This window comes from Brachyhypopomus gauderio, unplaced genomic scaffold (genome assembly GCF_052324685.1).
Source record: "Brachyhypopomus gauderio isolate BG-103 unplaced genomic scaffold, BGAUD_0.2 sc750, whole genome shotgun sequence".
Lineage (NCBI taxonomy): Eukaryota > Metazoa > Chordata > Actinopteri > Gymnotiformes > Hypopomidae > Brachyhypopomus > Brachyhypopomus gauderio.
This window is the reverse complement of record NW_027507570.1, coordinates 15,539-32,617: the sequence shown is the minus strand read 5'-3', so window position 1 is coordinate 32,617 and position 17,079 is coordinate 15,539. Positions and strand designations below refer to the sequence as shown.

General features: G+C 49.4%; 1 protein-coding gene across 1 annotated transcript in view; it reads left to right on the top strand.

The window, feature by feature from the left end:
- Window positions 1–1,572: 1,572 nt before the first annotated feature.
- Window positions 1,573–17,079, top strand: part of LOC143507800 (uncharacterized) — a 29,680-nt gene continuing 14,173 nt past the window's right edge. The window contains exons 1-3 of the mRNA XM_076996607.1: window positions 1,573–1,780; window positions 2,848–3,086; window positions 10,149–10,333. Of these exons, the coding sequence (XP_076852722.1) occupies window positions 1,573–1,780; window positions 2,848–3,086; window positions 10,149–10,333 (632 nt within the window). The remainder of the gene's footprint in view (window positions 1,781–2,847; window positions 3,087–10,148; window positions 10,334–17,079) is intronic.

The window sequence follows — 17,079 nt, the reverse complement described above, 5'->3', positions numbered from 1 at the left end:
CCGCGTTTTTATCCGGATTAGTGCGGCACGTGCGTGTGCGAGAGGCCGTACGTGTTGTGGCTGTGTGCCATTGTCTTACAGAAAAGCTTCCGATGCTCCGTTTGGGTTTTACAGAGCGTCTGATGCCCTGGTTGGGTTTTCTGTTGTGGTCCGCCTGGAAACAGCGGTGTTCTGCACCTCCTCCTGTTGGCTTTCCTCGAGTTTCTTCTCCGTGAAGACCGGCAGTGGTGCCTGCATGAGCACATACGAGTTAACGGCGTGGGCTGCAAGTTGTAGAGCTCTCCGCCCCCACGATAGGGAGCAACCTCTGCTAGTAGGATGCATTTGATATTAATGTGCTAATGTAGGATGAGGGTTGAACACCCAGAGTATCCTCCAGAGTACCGGAGTGATTTAAAACATTAATGAAAACACTTGGCCATACGGGCCAGAATAAAAAGCCCGAACCAAACAATGAGTAGCTCTGAAGAGCTTTCAGAACATAAAAAAAACAGACAGCCCCCTTTAAGGAACATGTATTGGCTTTCTCTCTCTCTCCTCTCTCTCTCTCTCTCTCTCTCTCTCTCTCCCTCTCTCTCCCTCCCTCATCCCTCTCCTCTCTCTCTCTCTCTCTCTCTCTCTCTCTCTCTCTCTCCCTCTCTCTCCCTCCCCTCATCCCTCTCTCTCTCTCTCTCTCTCTCTCTCTCTCTCTCTCTCTCTCTCTCTCTCTCTCTCTCTCTCTCGTGGCCAGTCACAGATCTAATCTCGTACGCCTGCTCTCTCAATCATCTTGAGGACGGAGGTTTAGGCTAATGGCCTTGTGACCTCTCCAGGAGGGGAGCTGAGAGCTGAATATTCAGACCACTTCCCTAATGGAGCTGTAAAATATTGAGAGAGCTCTATTAGTGGCGTACATTTACCTTCACTTCTTCACTCTCACCTCACTCGTTCTCTGCTGTCCTCTCCTCCTTTGTCACCCTCCTACACACACATACATTCACATCTCCCTCTCTCTTTCCCTCCGTGCAGTGGAAATAAATGTAATTAATCACTAGCATTAACGTTTGTTTTCACTTCCATTCTGGGCCTGCGGGGTTATGCTGTGTTTCCTTTTGCCGTGGGAGACATCATATCAGTGCCTGGAAGACTTAGGAGAAATGAGACCAGATTCAGTGTGTGGAACAGCAGTGTGTGTTTATTGGCTTGTGCCGTGTGGGCACTAGCGGTCAGTCTGCAGACGTGTGGTCAGTAAACGGCAGGCTGAGAGCCGCCCAGCGAGAACGCCGCCCTCCGCCCCGGGTGAGAACGCTCCACGCTGCCACGCTCCACGCACGGGGCATTGTGGAGTGCCCGGTGGCGTTTCCCTGGCACCAGAGCCATGACTGTAACCAGCACTGTTCAAGGTCTCTCACTTTACTGCAGTGCTATAAAGTCCTCCATGTTTTCTCCCTCGCCTTTGTGACTGTTAAATTCTTGTTCCCTCAAGGTCTTGGTCAATCTCTCTCTCTCTCCCTCTCTCTCTCTCTCTCTCTCTCTCTCTCTCTCTCTCTCTCTCTCGCGCTCACACACACACACACACACACGCTCACCCAGATGCAGCACAGAAAGCCACTTGGAGCACCATTTAGAGTAAACACACAGGACTCCATTGTACAGTGTATTGTGCATCTGTCACGCCAGTGTGTTGACTGTCCCGTTGTCCTGCTCTTTCAGGACTCCCTGGTCTACCACGGAGACGGAGGCGCTGCTACTAACTGCTCCTTGGACAAAGATGCTGCTAACGAGGGCAAACTTATTAAAGGTGAGGTGAGGTCAGGACACGGCCCTCAGCCATCCTGCCAAGGTTTCTCCGGGGTGTGTGGGTGTGTGCTCGTGAGAGTCTTACTCTGTGTGGGCGAGGTGCTTCGTTAATACACACTATAAGATGAATTGCTTATTAGATGGTTCTTGAATGGACTTCTCTTTGAGGAGGGGGTGCGGTGAAACATTTACATTATGTGACGGAGAACTGATAAGCGTGTGCTTTTGACCTCATTAGGTCCCTGGCTGGTCCTACTGTACAGCCCATATGAAGCGAGGTTTTTTAATGTTGCCTGAAGCGTTTGTGTTGAAAACTGAGCATCAGGTGTTTAGTTCATGCAGTTTATAGTAAGCTAATCATTCTGAAAATACCTAGTTAACAAAACATCAGAAGCACAAATAATCTTGCATGAGAAAAAATCAGGTGCTAGGTTGCTAGGTGCTAGGTTGTCAAAACACCACATGGGTTGTTTTCGCAAATGCAAATTCTGTTTTACTTTCTTAAAGCAGACTCGGTGGGCAAATGTCCCTCTTCCCGCTGAGAGCACAGTCTCAACCAAGACGTTATGCTGCCATGGTCGTTTTGATTGGCTGGCTTGAAGAAGTGCAAAGGAGACATAGGGGACTGAACTGAAAGGACTGACGTTTTAAATGGGGGGAAAGAGACTCTGTGTGTCCCCTTTGCTTTTTTATTAATTTACATCTCACCACCTGGTCTCATGGCAGCGAATTACTCGTGGTATAATTTGGCTAAATAATGACCCACCTGCCCATCAGACTCGTCTGACCACCAGAATTAAATTCTCCAAATGAAGCACCACAGAATAAGTTTGTGTGCCTGATCAGTCACTGTTGTCCTGTTTTTTTTTTTTGTGCAGCGAAGAGACACTGTGACGTCGTCGTTGTTAATAACCGTTGTGGCGAGAGATTGGCCTGACTGTAATGGCCCTGTTTTTGGCGCTAATGGCCATCGGTGCCAGCCACATCTGCCCGGGGAGCAGGTTAATGGCTTTACCTAAATGACACAAATTTACTAATGACACTGTACTCCCCCGGTTTGTTTCCCAGCGTCCTTTGCACCCATCTGCTTTGCGATCAAGTCCAAAGAGAACGACATGGTGCCTCTGGAGAAGAACCCGCGTGCGGCTGGACGACGATTCGGACGAGGACAAGTTGGAGGCGGAGCGTCAGGGAGGGGTGGAGCCGGCCGTGGGCGGGTCTGGAGGTGCTCAGGGAACCTCCACCTCCCCCGCAGCCTGAGGAAAAGAAGCCCACACTCTCTCTGGAGGAGCTCGAGGCCAAGCAAGGTACTGACCGTGTCATCCCAACACAACTCTCCGTTTCAAATCTGATTCACAGGATTGCCCAGCGTCCTACGCCCAGTCTTTCATGAGCAGGACGTTTTAAATCAGGACCTGCTAGCTGTTCTGAAGAGGCCCGGTTCTGTCCTCGACGCGCTGCTGCCCGCTACAGTGTGAGCTGGAAGGCTGGAGACGTCGTTGTTAAACATTGAGTGATTCTTTTGTGAACGACTCTGACAGGATCGTGTTGAATTAGTCGCAGCGCTTGTTTTTACTGCTGCCGGCGTCCCGTCACACGGTGAAATATGAACCGTACACGTCTTCCACGGTAAATTAAAGCACATTTCATCTGTGAAGTACCGATCATCATCACATCAGCTAAAGAAATCAGTCTCTCAGAGTTTTGTGAAGTGTGTAGTTTCGGTAATTTCGTCCGGCTCTTCTTTGACCGTGTGCGTGTCTGGTGGGGAGGCCGTTCTGCTCGTCATCAGGCGACGCTGACTGACAGGGCAGAGAATTATAGAAGAAAGAGCCGTGTGATGTAAAGGATGTAATTAAGAGGGAATCTGTTGCTCCGTTCACTTGAGACAAGAACGCCTTTCAGTCAAAGCGGCATGTTCTCGCTGGAGATCGGGTCCCCTCCCCCCCCCCGTGGCGTTGTTCTGTTTACTCGGGGCCCGTCGTCCCTTCAGAGCTCAGGTGCTACAACTTTGATGGCCGGCACACCACATCCTGCGTTTCACAGCCATGTCGGCAATAATGAATAAGTTGCTTTAAAGGTCATTCTTATCTGTAACTCCATAACCGGAGTGTGCGATTTGCTGCAGGACTCCAGAACGTTCCGGCGCAACCCGTTTAGACCGGATCAGCCCCACGGCGACAGGAGGGGCCCAGTCACCAGGGATCCGTTAGGCAGCACAAACACCGGGCTAATTAGTGTAATGAAGCGAGCGCCGCGGTGGGGCTACGGGTGGAGGTGGAGGTGGTGTAAAGTCACCAAACCAAAGCAGTGGTGCGGTTCTTGGTCACATGTACCTCGTTTGTATTTCAGGGCTATTGATCGACCTCTGGCCCAGCTAATCTTCATCGATGGCCCAGTAATGCTGCGATTACTAATGCTCAGATCCGGCCTCCCTCCTCTTTATGAGCTTCTCCGTTTAGCACATGTCTGCAGTCTGGAGGGGGGCACACCAGGCACGTCGGAGGTTTACACACCTACAAGACAAACTGCAACACGCTTACGGGACACTTCACCACTCCCGCTTCTCTGGGGGGGTTTGTGTTTTTGTTGTCTTGTGTATATTTGTTGTTTTGTTTTTGTTTTTTCTCTCCATATTCTTTTCTTGTGATGTTTACCTCATTTGTAATGCTGTTTACTGCCATGTCACTGCAGTTTTCTGCATCTTAAATGACTGGTTGGTCCACTACTATCTGCCTGGCTGTGTCATGGGATCTTGGCCTTCTCCACCTCTCCGTACTCCACCTCTCCCTCTGTGTTGGACTTTTGGGGTCCAACACAGATATATTCATGTGCATATGTTCCTGTACATGGTCCTTCACAGTATGTGTGCATCTCCAGCATGTTGTCTGCCAGTGTCTGGAGTCCTGCTTCTAAGTTGTGGATTTGTTCAGGCGCTCTTTTGCACAGCATCGTGGGTATTGTGTGATACACCCTTCCTTCCACTATCCTAGTGGTTCATCTTACGCTGTTCTCGGTGACCGTTCTGTCCTTCAGTTCTGCGTTTTCTTAACCATTGCACTATCCAACTCCGTACAGGTGTGTGTGTGTGTGTGTGTGTGTGTGTGTGTGTGTGTGTGTGTGTGTGTGTGTGTGTGTGTGTGTGTGTGTGTGTGTGTGTGTGTGTGTGTGTGTGTGTGTGTGTGCGTGTGTGCGTGTGTGCATCACTGTCAGGAGAATATTGACCGCGCTCTTGGCAGTACAGCCCTCCCACTTGTGCAGTCGTGATCAACCTGTGATCTAGATCCCGGCCTTATGGCGTCAGGACCATTAAGGACGTTTGGACTTGCATGGCTGGCTTTTGTATTGAATACACTGAAACAAAATGGAGGGAGTTTGGTGGCAGCTTTTCACCCTCTACTGTCTTCCTATGAGGCGGAGCTTCCCCAAAGGCCACGCCTCCTTTAGACCAGCAGTGTCTAAACTGAGACCACTGCATCTACTTTCAGTTCCCATTTAGGAAAAGATGGTGTTGCTGTGCAGACACATGACATGATTGTGTGGCGTTTTGTCTGGCTGAGTAGCGACTGAGTGTCCGTGTCTGTCCTCTGCTAGCGTCCCCACAGTCATCTAAGGGCCGCTCATCCACGCCCTCCCAGGCTTTAAGACTGGCTACCCAAGCAATTTTCAGTAGGTGAGCAAGCGTTGAAGCACTCGCTCTTACAACACTGCCATTTCTTCGAGTGTGTGGTGACCGGATTGACACAATCCGTTTCCAGAAGATAAAAATTGTAGTTCAGGAATGAACAATGACACCCAATGTCACCAATGTGAAGCACCACCACTCTTACAGAGTAGCGCTGGACCTGTGCCAGAGATGAGCTCAGCTGACTAGCCCAAGGCCAAGGCTTTGAGATAGGGGGGGTGGGTGGGGCTTAAATTAAACCGCCCTATAGGAGCCCCATTTATTATTCCCCTCTGAATCTGTGCTTATGAGCGGACCTATGGGGAGGTAGGGAGTAAGGGGACGGGGAGGGAGGGAGGGGATGGGGAGGTAGGGAGTATGGGAGGGAGGTAGGGAGTAAGGGAAGGAGAAGAAGTAATTGAAGGAGGGAGGGAGGGAGTAAGGGAAGGAAGCAGGGAGGGAGTAAGGGAAGGAGGAGAAGTAATTGAAGGAGGGAGGGAGGGAGTAAGGGAAGGAAGCAGGGAGGGAGTAAGGGAAGGAAGGAGGGAGGTAGGGAGTAAGGGAAGGAGGAGAAGTAATTGAAGGAGGGAGGGAGGGAGTAAGGGAAGGAAGCAGGGAGGGAGTAAGGGAAGGAAGGAGGGAGGTAGGGAGTAAGGGAAGGAGGAGAAGTAATTGAAGGAGGGAGGGAGGGAGGGAGGGAGGGAGTGAAGGAAGGAGGGAGGGAGGTAGGGAGTATGGGAGGGAGGGAGCTAGGGAGTATGGGAGCTAGGGAGTATGAGAGGGAGCTAGGGAGTATGGGAGCTAGGGAGTATGGGAGGGAGCTAGGGAGTATGGGAGGGAGCTAGGGAGTATGGGAGCTAGGGAGGGAGTATGGGAGCTAGGGAGGGAGTATGGGAGCTAGGGAGGGAGTATGGGAGCTAGGGAGTATGGGAGGGAGCTAGGGAGTATGGGAGCTAGGGAGGGAGTATGGGAGCTAGGGAGGGAGTATGGGAGCTAGGGAGTATGGGAGGGAGCTAGGGAGTATGGGAGGGAGCTAGGGAGTATGGGAGGGAGCTAGGGAGTATGGGAGGGAGCTAGGGAGTATGGGAGGGAGCTAGGGAGTATGGGAGCTAGGGAGTATGAGAGGGAGCTAGGGAGTATGAGAGGGAGCTAGGGAGTATGGGAGGGAGCTAGGGAGTATGGGAGGGAGCTAGGGAGTATGGGAGGGAGCTAGGGAGGGAGTATGGGAGCTAGGGAGGGAGTATGGGAGCTAGGGAGGGAGTATGGGAGCTAGGGAGGGAGTATGGGAGCTAGGGAGGGAGTATGGGAGCTAGGGAGGGAGGGAGTTGGACAGAATTAACTGCATCTGAAAAGTTTCAGAAATACGATCTGCTGAGGAGTCTTTTTTTATTAAAGTGTTTTGACAGTCTTGCAGAAACGAATGAATGTTGCAGTGATATTCAGTTAACAAGACAAAGACTTATTGTTTAGTGTGTATGCTAAAATAATTAACTTTTAGTTATTTCTCTGTTTGTTTGCTTGGCTGCTTAAGTTGAGAGGTCTTTTCCTGTGTGAAATGAATTTTTGTACCAATGAGATTTAATGGTTGGAGCATTAGCAGTGTAATCTTTTTTGTGATGCTTTCAAGAGTTCTCTGGTATTTAGGATAGTCTTTCACAAAGTAAATTAAAAGTTTGCGTGTGAGAGAAAGAGATTAGATTACAGTGCCGTTGCTTCTGAGAGTTTATACCAGTGCTGATCTCGAATAAGCCTCTTGCTCTTATTGAAGTGAATGAGCGCCAATTAGCTAAGTGTATATGTGTGCTCTCTTATTAAGAGTTTTTGGCAGTGGGGAAGCTGTGAGATCACTGGCTGCGTTGGATCTCCAGCTTGTTAAGGAAATCAGTAATGCTTAAAGAATCATTGCTTTCCGATATTGGCTTCTTGTCTGTGCACTCCCTCATTAAAACAAGTGCCCTGTCGTGTCCCACAGCAAAGCGCTCAGCTCAGCTGTAGGCACACGTCACTCCCAAGGCTTGACGTTTCATTGCAGGGCACGCCGTCTGAATATTTCCTTAAGGGGAGGGAGAGAGAGTTGTGATCAGGACATGCCCGTTCAACTCTCTTCTGGTTTATTTTCATTTTTTATCCCTCCTCCCCCTCTCTTTCTCTTGCTCTCTGTCTCTCTAAGTGAGGGAGTTAGGTCCTGTTTGATCTGTGGCGTGTGGCGGTCACACAGAGGGCCGTGTGAAGCGCTTTCATTCAGGAGGACGCGGTCTGTGTTCTTTTGCCATCGAGCAGACAGGACGAGGGCGACGTGAAGATGATAATCCAATTAGATTATAGCTGGATTAAGGTGTTGCATGTGCCTGTAATAAGACTGTTCCTTCAAAGTTGATGATGTAGGAGAGTTATGAGATCAGTAAAGAGAGTGGAACACTCTCTCTTTCTCCACTGGTGCACCTGAAGCCCTTTATCTCAGAGCCCTGTACCTGCCGTGATGGCTGTTAGCAGATGCTCCTGTATTGTACTAGCACAGTGTGCTACCTGTACAGGTGTGACTGTACTTCAGGTACTACTCTCCATGCTCTTGAGTCTAGTAGGTGAGGGAGGAAACTTGGTCTGCTTTTAAAGTGCTGGATTAGTAATCAGAATGTTCCCGGTTAAAATGCATACATTGTATAATAAAAATTGCAGTTAACCAAATTCAGAATGGACATTAACAGAAAAAACAACAAGAAGGGGCTTTACAGTAAAATATAAGGTCAGGTTGACTGAACAGTAGTGGTTAACTGAAGCCGGTATTGAAAACGTCCTTCTTAGAAGTGTATTTTTTTTTTTTTTTTTTTTACACACTAATGCCAATTTGATCTCAGACTTTCAGGTAAAGTCCAGAGCTTTGGGCCATAATAACTGAAGGCAGCCGGCCACCTCTTTATCTGGGATTCTGGGATGTTAAACAAAAATAATGCTTAGCTGGAAGGAAACGTGTGTTTTGGAGCCGTTTAAAGACTAATAAAAGGATCATAAAATCATCTATGAAAGTTCTAGGGTTTCTGGCGGAGGGATTCGGGGGTCGTTGTAATGTGATCTCTTGTTCTGGTGTGAGGGAGGGTTGCAGCTTCTGAACCGAGAGCAGATTAATAATGGAGCTCTTGGCTGTGCTGGACGGGGAAGCGTTGCAGTATGGTGACGTGGCCTAGATACAACACAGCTAGGAAGAACATAGTCACGTGAGCCTCCCACTGCTCACAGCGGAGAAAATGTCAGAATAATAAAATGCTGTTTTACAGATGTACCTAATATGGTCCCAGAATAAACACAGACTGAACACGGCGGGGTGCTTTGTGGTGTTTAGGCGTGCGAGTACCAAATGCAACATTCTGATGATTGTAATCACAACCACTGTTTCAGGATCAGTTTCACGCTGTGCCAGAGATGCCAACTCGGTGCTGGCGCGTGTCACTTTAATTGTTGTTACCTGTATCTAAGGCAGCAGAAAATGAAATTAAATGCAGGCTACCAGAGTCACAATTAACTCCCTTTATTTAAAAGTTTGAGAAGTGCTGTCTCAGTGCTGTGCATGGCCCCAAAACCAGATTGGGAAATTTAATTAACACTGATTTTAGCTGAGATCATCATTCAACTGAACGGACACTGGCTTCTTGGTGATTTAGCCAAGAAACGGGGTATTGAGGGTTGGTCTATATTTACTACACAGGAGACTGAAGAGTCAAGACTCCTTTTTCTTAAATGGTAGCTTGACAATAGCTTCTTTGAAACTGAGCACAGTTCATGCCATTATAATGTCCAGGGTATCATCCAATAATGAGCTAAAAACGTTCTTAAAAGGTTAGTGGGTACAGGGTCAAGGGGGCAGCTTGAAGAGTTTCAGGGAGATTACTTCACTAAGCATTTTTGCATCGATAGCTGAAAAGACGAACACCGAGGTTTTTTAATTGCTGCGTAATGGAAGACAGACCGAACCGTTAGCTGCAGTTCCCTTGCTGCTGAGAAAGGCAGCAACCTTAAGGCATTCATCATCAGTGCAGAGAGTATTCAGTAGAGAGGCGTGGGGGTAATCAAGAGCCTTGGGGGTAATAGGGGCATATTAACATTGGGAAATGGGAATTTGGGGAATTTTAGTTGTGATCGTCAAACGGGAAACACTGTGGGTCTTTGGGCTACACGTCTGTATTGTCTGTATGCATATAATATTTGAGTTTTCATTTTGTCAGTCTTGATAGCGGCCTGTGGCTGTTGTTTTTAAAATCTGCAAGAACAGAGGCGTTGAAATACCAGTAACACACAATACCAGTAACACACAATACCAGTAACACGTAGCACAATCATGTTGCCAGTCTGAGTGCAGCTCCTACAGTGGTTGGGCTTCCATTTCACCAAATCCTGTTAGAGGCTTTTCCCCGTCCATAAAGAGAAATGTGGTCTGTTTAACATTGTAAATGTGCTGTACTATTGCTTCTCATTGCTGTATCCTTCATGTCGGCCTCTTCTGGGTTTTGGAGGGGAGATTTGCGCGTTTTGAACGGTGTCGTCTCTAAATCCGCTCAGCTTCGTTAGTAACTGGATGTAGACAAAACAAGGTGAACCTATGTCAGCGCTCTGGAAATCCTCCTCACAGTCCTCAAGAACAGCAGCAGCAGCTACGTGAGCTGCTGAGATCTTTGTGTGTGACCCCCCCATGTCTTCTTCTCCCCCCCCCCAGCCAAGCAGAAGCTGGAGGATCGTCTGGCGGCCGCCGCGCGGGAGAAACTCGCTCAGGCGTCCAAAGAGTCCAAGGAGAAACAGCTTCAGGCGGAGCGCAAGAGGAAGGCGGCCCTGTTCCTGCAGACGCTGCGCGGGCCCGAACCGGACCCCAGACGACCCGACGAGCCCCCTGCCCCTGCCGAGGTGTGTGTGTGTGTGCGCGCCATCCATCTGCACATGGAGGTTGCGTTTTACTGTTTTAGTAGAGTCTTCTCCTTTTCAAAAATGAGGATAGTTAATTTGCATTTCTACATTTCCCCATTTTCAGCTAGATTTTCTGAGAACGAGATTGTTCTGGCCAGTATTTAATTGTTAGCCTTGGAACATGATTGTATTGCTAATGGCACCAAACATGCCTCCCAAAGACTTAATCACATTTTCAAATGGACTATAAGGATTATTTGATTATATTCGCTGTAAAAGAACTGCTTTGAAATGAAGCTTATTGACCTGTCTAGACTGTGAGGGAAGTGATCATTATTAAAATACAATACCCATTATGCATTGCTGGATATGTCCCCCAAGGAAGCCATTGCACTTTCCTTGCTCACAATCACAGATGAGATGTGTACAGGCATAGTGCACATAGTGCATCTGTCTGTGTGCCTCTGTGGCCCTTTATGAACCTACCAGAGGAAGAGAGGTCAGTATTTAGTTCTACTGACAGCACAGCAGTCTCAGAGGTGTGTGTGTGTGTGTGTGTGTGTGTGTGTGTGTGTGTGTGTGTGTGTGTGTGTGTGTGTGTGTACACCACCTCACACAAACTGGCCTGGAGACAAATACGTGTCAGAAATCCATATAATGGATCAAAACTTTACCGAAAAACTTGAGCTTCGCACCATGAAGTCGTCGCCACATTAAGAACCCGACGGTACGTTTGTTGAGTTTCCCTCCACGCATGTTGCCCTCTCGTAGGGTGCGCGTGCGTGGTGGGTGGAGGCCGTCTCTGCTGCTGGTGCTCCATCTTAAATGGTCACAACAGCCGTGTGCAGCAGGGGCGTCTCTTGGCAGAGCCGATAACGCCCTCCTCCTCCTCCTCTTCCTCCAGTAGCCTGCACCGTCGCCTCCAGGAATGTGTGTCACGTGTGTCAGGAAAGGAAATGGGAGATGAGCGTGAGGCAGATGAGACTTGGGTGGAGGTGGTGGGGTGGAGGGGGTGGAGGAATAGGAGAAAAGCAAAGTGGAGAACGCGGGTGGAGCTTCTCTCCACAGGCCACCAGCCCTGTGCCGTATTAATGGGTTCAGCTGAGCAGCAAATCAGCAGCAACAGCCCTCACACACACACACACACACACACACACACACACACACACTTTAACCAGTACGTCTTAGGTTTGTATCCACGTCAGCACACTCATTCCCAGGCCTTCATATACCCATAACCAAACATTCCCCAACACATAAAACAGCCTTATGGACACACCGTGGCCTCTTCCTCATAAACCAGCCGTATGGACAGGCTGTGCCGTCTTTCTTCTCGGCTCTGATGCAACCTCGTGAGCCTGGTTGCACACACACACATACTCTGCTCTCCGTCTGCTCTGAGCCTGCGCATGCAGCACTGCGGACCGCGACACTACGTGACGTCTTGTGCATTAGCCAGTGTGCTTCGTGCCTCATTAGTTAACCTATGTGACGTGCCACTTCTTCACCATACATTCAAAAGTGAAAATGGATTTAGGTTTCATTCTCGGCTTCAAAGCAACACGGATGACTGATACATTTGTGGGACGCTGCACAATGGATCTTACCCGCTAATTTTAACACCTTTAACCAAACCTGTGATCTCATTTGGTTCTGGTCCATAGCTATAACGCACGCACACACACACACACACACACCCTTCCAGACTCTGCCTGTGCTTTTCTCCCTCATTGTTTGGTTATCTGATAACGTTATCAGATCTGCGGTGGGCTGTCTGAGCTTCACTCACTCCATTACCTCATCTGCATGACCAACAGGCCTGCCTGCCCGACGTCTGTACCGCAGAGCGCTTCGTGTCCGTGTCGGCCCCTCCACGCTCCTGACATGACCCATCCCGTCTTATTGGCACGGCCCACCCCGTCTTATTGGCACGGCCCACCCCGTCTTATTGGCACGGCCCACCCCGCCCCATGGGCACGGCCCACCCCGCCCCATGGGCACGGCCCACCCCGCCCCATGGGCACGGCCCACCCCGCCCCATGGGCACGGCCCACCCCGTCTCATTGGCACGGCCCACCCCGTCTCATTGGCACGGCCCACCCCGTCTTATTGGCACGGCCCACCCCGCCCCATGGGCACGGCCCACCCCGCCCCATGGGCACGGCCCACCCCGCCCCATGGGCACGGCCCACCCCGCCCCATGGGCACGACCCACCCCGCCCCATGGGCACGACCCACCCCGCCCCATGGGCACGACCCACCCCGTCTTATTGGCACGACCCACCCCGCCCCATGGGCACGACCCACCCCGCCCCATGGGCACGACCCACCCCGTCTTATTGGCACGACCCACCCCGCCTTATTGGCACGACCCACCCCGCCTTATTGGCACGACCCACCCCGCCCCATGGGCACGACCCAGCCCGTCTTATTGGCACGACCCACCCCGCCTCATTGGCACGGCCCAGCCCGTCTCATTGGCACGGCCCACCCCGCCCCATGGGCACGGCCCACCCCGCCCCATGGGCATGACCCATCCTGCCTCATGGGCCTGTAAACATGGCCGTGTGCTGCTTTTTATCTGCTACCGTGACAGAACTTCATCTGTGCCTCCGATCTAAAGCGCTAAACCAGAGTGCTCCATGTTCGCAAGGCTACATCTGGACCACAGCGTCCGTTCCACACCAGCTCAACTGCTCTGTTCTGCTCCACACCTCTCCTCCTTCAACCTCGTCCCCACCTCCCACAACGCCCTGGAGCCCTGGAGCTCAGCACTGCTGCCCCTCCGCCCACAGCCTGCACTCGTCCGCCCTTCCGCCCCTGTGCTGCCCACATCGTCCCCCTTTCCCTCTTTCTCCAACCTCAACCTTTCATTCTCTTCCCACTCCTCACCCTTTCTGCTCCTCCCCCTCCTCCACCCATTCCCCTTTCATCTCTCCCACCCCACGTCCCGTCTGTGCCGTTGCTCTCCATCTCCTCTCTCTGAGTTATCAGCACTAATGATTCTAACATTTTTAAGCCCCGCCCTCTCCTCCACTTGCTGGGTCGGCCACATTCGGAGCGTCTAATTATGCCTCCGCTCTCATCGCTTGTTTACGGGCCGCCGTGGGGGAAAAGTTGACACCGAGGGCGTTGCAAAGAATTCTGGGTTACTGATTGAGGTGGTCCAGCCCCGACTGGAATAAGAACCGAAGAACCATCATCCCATGTTCGGTCTTCAGCGCTGCCTTGATTTCATAAGGCCAGGTCTGGCATTACTCAGACCCTCCAGAAAGTCGCGATGTTGCGATTTGCAACGCAACTTCAAGCAAACCCCGCGAATTCAGGGCGATGCAACTTCAGCCAATTCACCGCAACTTTCCTGCAAATTTGACCAATCACTGATGTCGTCTTGATGTGACATCGAAAAACTCCCGCCTTACTTCCGTATATACGTTCAAGAGGAGCAGACTGAAAGCAGCATGAGCGACCAAAATAACGGCAAAAAGATCGGGAAAAGCAGTATCCCGGTACACTACATGAAAGCGGGGATAAACTGTCCAGATCCGACCCGCGAATTGATTATCTATGGCCCCCTGGATGATATTTAATTACTATTAGAACCGGCCCGCAGGCCACAGCCGCCCGATGGTGTTTTGCACGCACAAACACTACATTCCCCACAATGCAACGGTAGCCCGTGAAGTCACTGCAGCGCACGCAAGCGGCGAGGGTCTGAGATAAAGTTTATAAGTTTAAACTTTAAACTGAGATAAAGTTTATTTATCTCTGATCCATATCTATGAGTTACTAGTTCGCTCTGGCACCAACCACTGGCGATCGATCTCGATATAATACTTAATTTGTGTCCATTTTACAGGCCGCCCGGTAACAACTTACGTTCGCTAACCCCGCCCCCCCGTCAACAATTAATGTTCGCCACCCCCTCCAGGTTCAAATCTCACTTCAAGCGATCTTGAAAAGTTGCCAACCCTGAATAAATAGGTAAATAGATCATTAAAATGGACTACTAAATAGAGGAAACCATACAACATTTACTCCCTATTGTAATGTACTCACAAAAAAGCAAAAACACACCGCAACTTCCATCGCAATTTTTTTGAAAAACACCCGCAACATCAAACATTTTAGCCCGCAACAATCACAAAAAAGGCCCGCGAAATCCTGGTGGGACTGATTACTCGTTTAGGCACTTTCAAGTGGAAATGCAGCCTGTCCTCACACTAAGTACCTTTTGGCAGAAAATGGAAGTCGTAGTGGATGTAGGCGAGCCGAGGAGACGGGAGGTGGAGCGTCGTCTGGCCGTCCAGGTGGTGTTCTGCAGGTGGTGCTAGGCTTAAACGGCACACCTGCATCTCTGAGGCGCCAGACCCCGGGCCAACGTGGCGTTTGAGCATCTGCACTACACGATGCAAATGAGCGACCCGAGGCCCTGACTGAAGAACTATAGAGAGTTTACTTTGACTGGTTTGCCTTTCGACTGGCTGATGAGACATTATTCGCCCGTGTACGTGTGTGTTTGCAGTCAGGGCGGCTGACGGGAAGGTTTAAATGAGAGAAGCGGAATCGTTGATCCAGCACCTCCTCGGAGCTCGCATTAGGATGACCCGTCGTCCGTGACTGTGATAATAACGCTCTTTGTGCGGGGCTGAAAGGCTTTTTTTTTCCCCTAGAACTGCAGAGTGCTCTCTGCCCTGCTGAATATGGCCAGGGCAGAGGAACAGTGGGCAGATGGCCTTGTGGGGGTACTTTAATGGAAATGGCAGAGGCAAAGTGAGAGTTGGGACCCTCCTGAAGGGTTTGCGGCACCTACAGGTTGCGTTTTTGTTTTTCGTTTTTTGTTTGATCTGGGTTGTTTCGGGTTGGGGATGTTGGCTGACTTCTGACTTTAAAGTCTCAATGAAATTGTTCTAGTCCCCTTGGGAGTCTAAGAACGTGAACCCCTGTCAGCCAAGGGACAATAAATGGGGGGAAAGTCTCCCTTTGTGAGCGAGTGTTTTGGGGTGGAGCCCTCATTCTTCATGTAGTGGGACTAATTGAGGAATGTTCCAGAATGAGGGGAAGAGCAAAAAGAGGAGTAAAGGGGGAGGGGCATATATGAGCGATTGTGTGGCACTGTAGGAGAGGCGGAACGGAAGACGTGCATAATGAAGTGTAGGTATTGATATCTCAAGAATGTCTGATAGGGTGGGATGTTTGGTTTTAATTAATGGTAGAAACAGTTCATGCTTGTCGTATCACAGGCCCTCACATCCTATAACGTTTTCGTTGCAGAACTAGTAAATGTGCGGTTGAGAGTCACAAACGTAGAGAAATGGGTTTTCCATGCGTCCTTCATCTGGAGGTTTATAATGGGTGGGTTTGGCACTTAGACACTTAACGTGTCGTTGTAGGAGAAACGCTACAGACGTGAAGTAACTCATTTCATCTTTTGGTGATGTGCTTCTTATGCGGGGCGCGATGAAAGTGCCCTCACTATGGAATCTTTTGCCTGAGCTTTAAACCAATGCTCAGTGATGCTTTTCAGAGTGAAACTGCAGATGTAGCCAGTTATTTATATGCATTTGCCATTTCCTCAATGCAGATACCCTTGTCTTCTAAACATTTCCCCTTCTCCGTGTTCAACCCGACCATGAATGGTGGGGATGAAAGGCCCCGTGCGCTTGGTTTTTAAAATCTGTGAAAATTTTTAATCTTCACAAAGTATGTTGCATATTTCAGTTACCGTCCTCCCAAACAAAATGAAGCTGTGATTAAAAAAAAATTTTCCTCCGTCGCGGCTTTTGCGATTCCGCGGTGTGGGTGTGATTGATTAATGACCTCAGTGTCAGATGTAACCACCCAGTTGGTCAGTATGTTCAAGCTGGGAATCCGTTTGCATATATGCAGCTTCGCTTGTGTGACCCTGAGGAGGTCAAAGGGCGTTGGTGTCAGTCAGCACCAGGATCGCTCTGCGTTTACGGGCTGATCACGTTCTCTGGTTAAATTGGAGGATGCCGCAGGGCGTGTTTTAAGAATGTGTTTGGAACTGTCTCATCTGTCCATTTCTGACAATATTAAAGATATTGGCTAACGTTAGCTTAGTCTTTATACACGACAGGAACTAAACATGTGAAGGTCAATGACTATTTGGCAATTTAATCAGTATATCATATTCAACATTTAGAAAAGAAAATTGTAGCCAAAATAAATTCCACAATTATCAAAGTCACATGAACACATTATGTTCTCATAGCTTACTACAAATGAAAACAATAACTATTAAGTCTTATCAAATTAAGATTCCTTCCAGGATGTTTTCTGATAAGCTGCTGCTTTAAGGGCAAACCCATAGATATATTGAGCATAATGTTCAGATAAATCAAGCCACGCGATGCCTGCTATGAATTCTTGTATTTGGTGTCACTTCAAATCCAGAACTAAATTTGGAGCCATTTTGATTGGGTCTTGCGTGTGTGCCATCTCCGTTACTTGAGAGCCATGTGGAATAAGGGCAGTGTGGGCGGGGCAGCTGATTCACGGCTCATGAATATGCAATATGTGGTCGCTTATGATTCGCTCTAGTCAATTAGCGTATCTATGACGTCAAATATAACCCCAAATACAGTGTAATTCCAAAATGGAAGTTAGGGGGCAGTATACAACAGAAAATAAATAAAAAATGTGGGTTATTTTCTGTACTTTGCAGTACCCAGTAAATGTTTAATTGAGAGAGAAGTGTGAAGATAATCATGTAATTTCTGCTA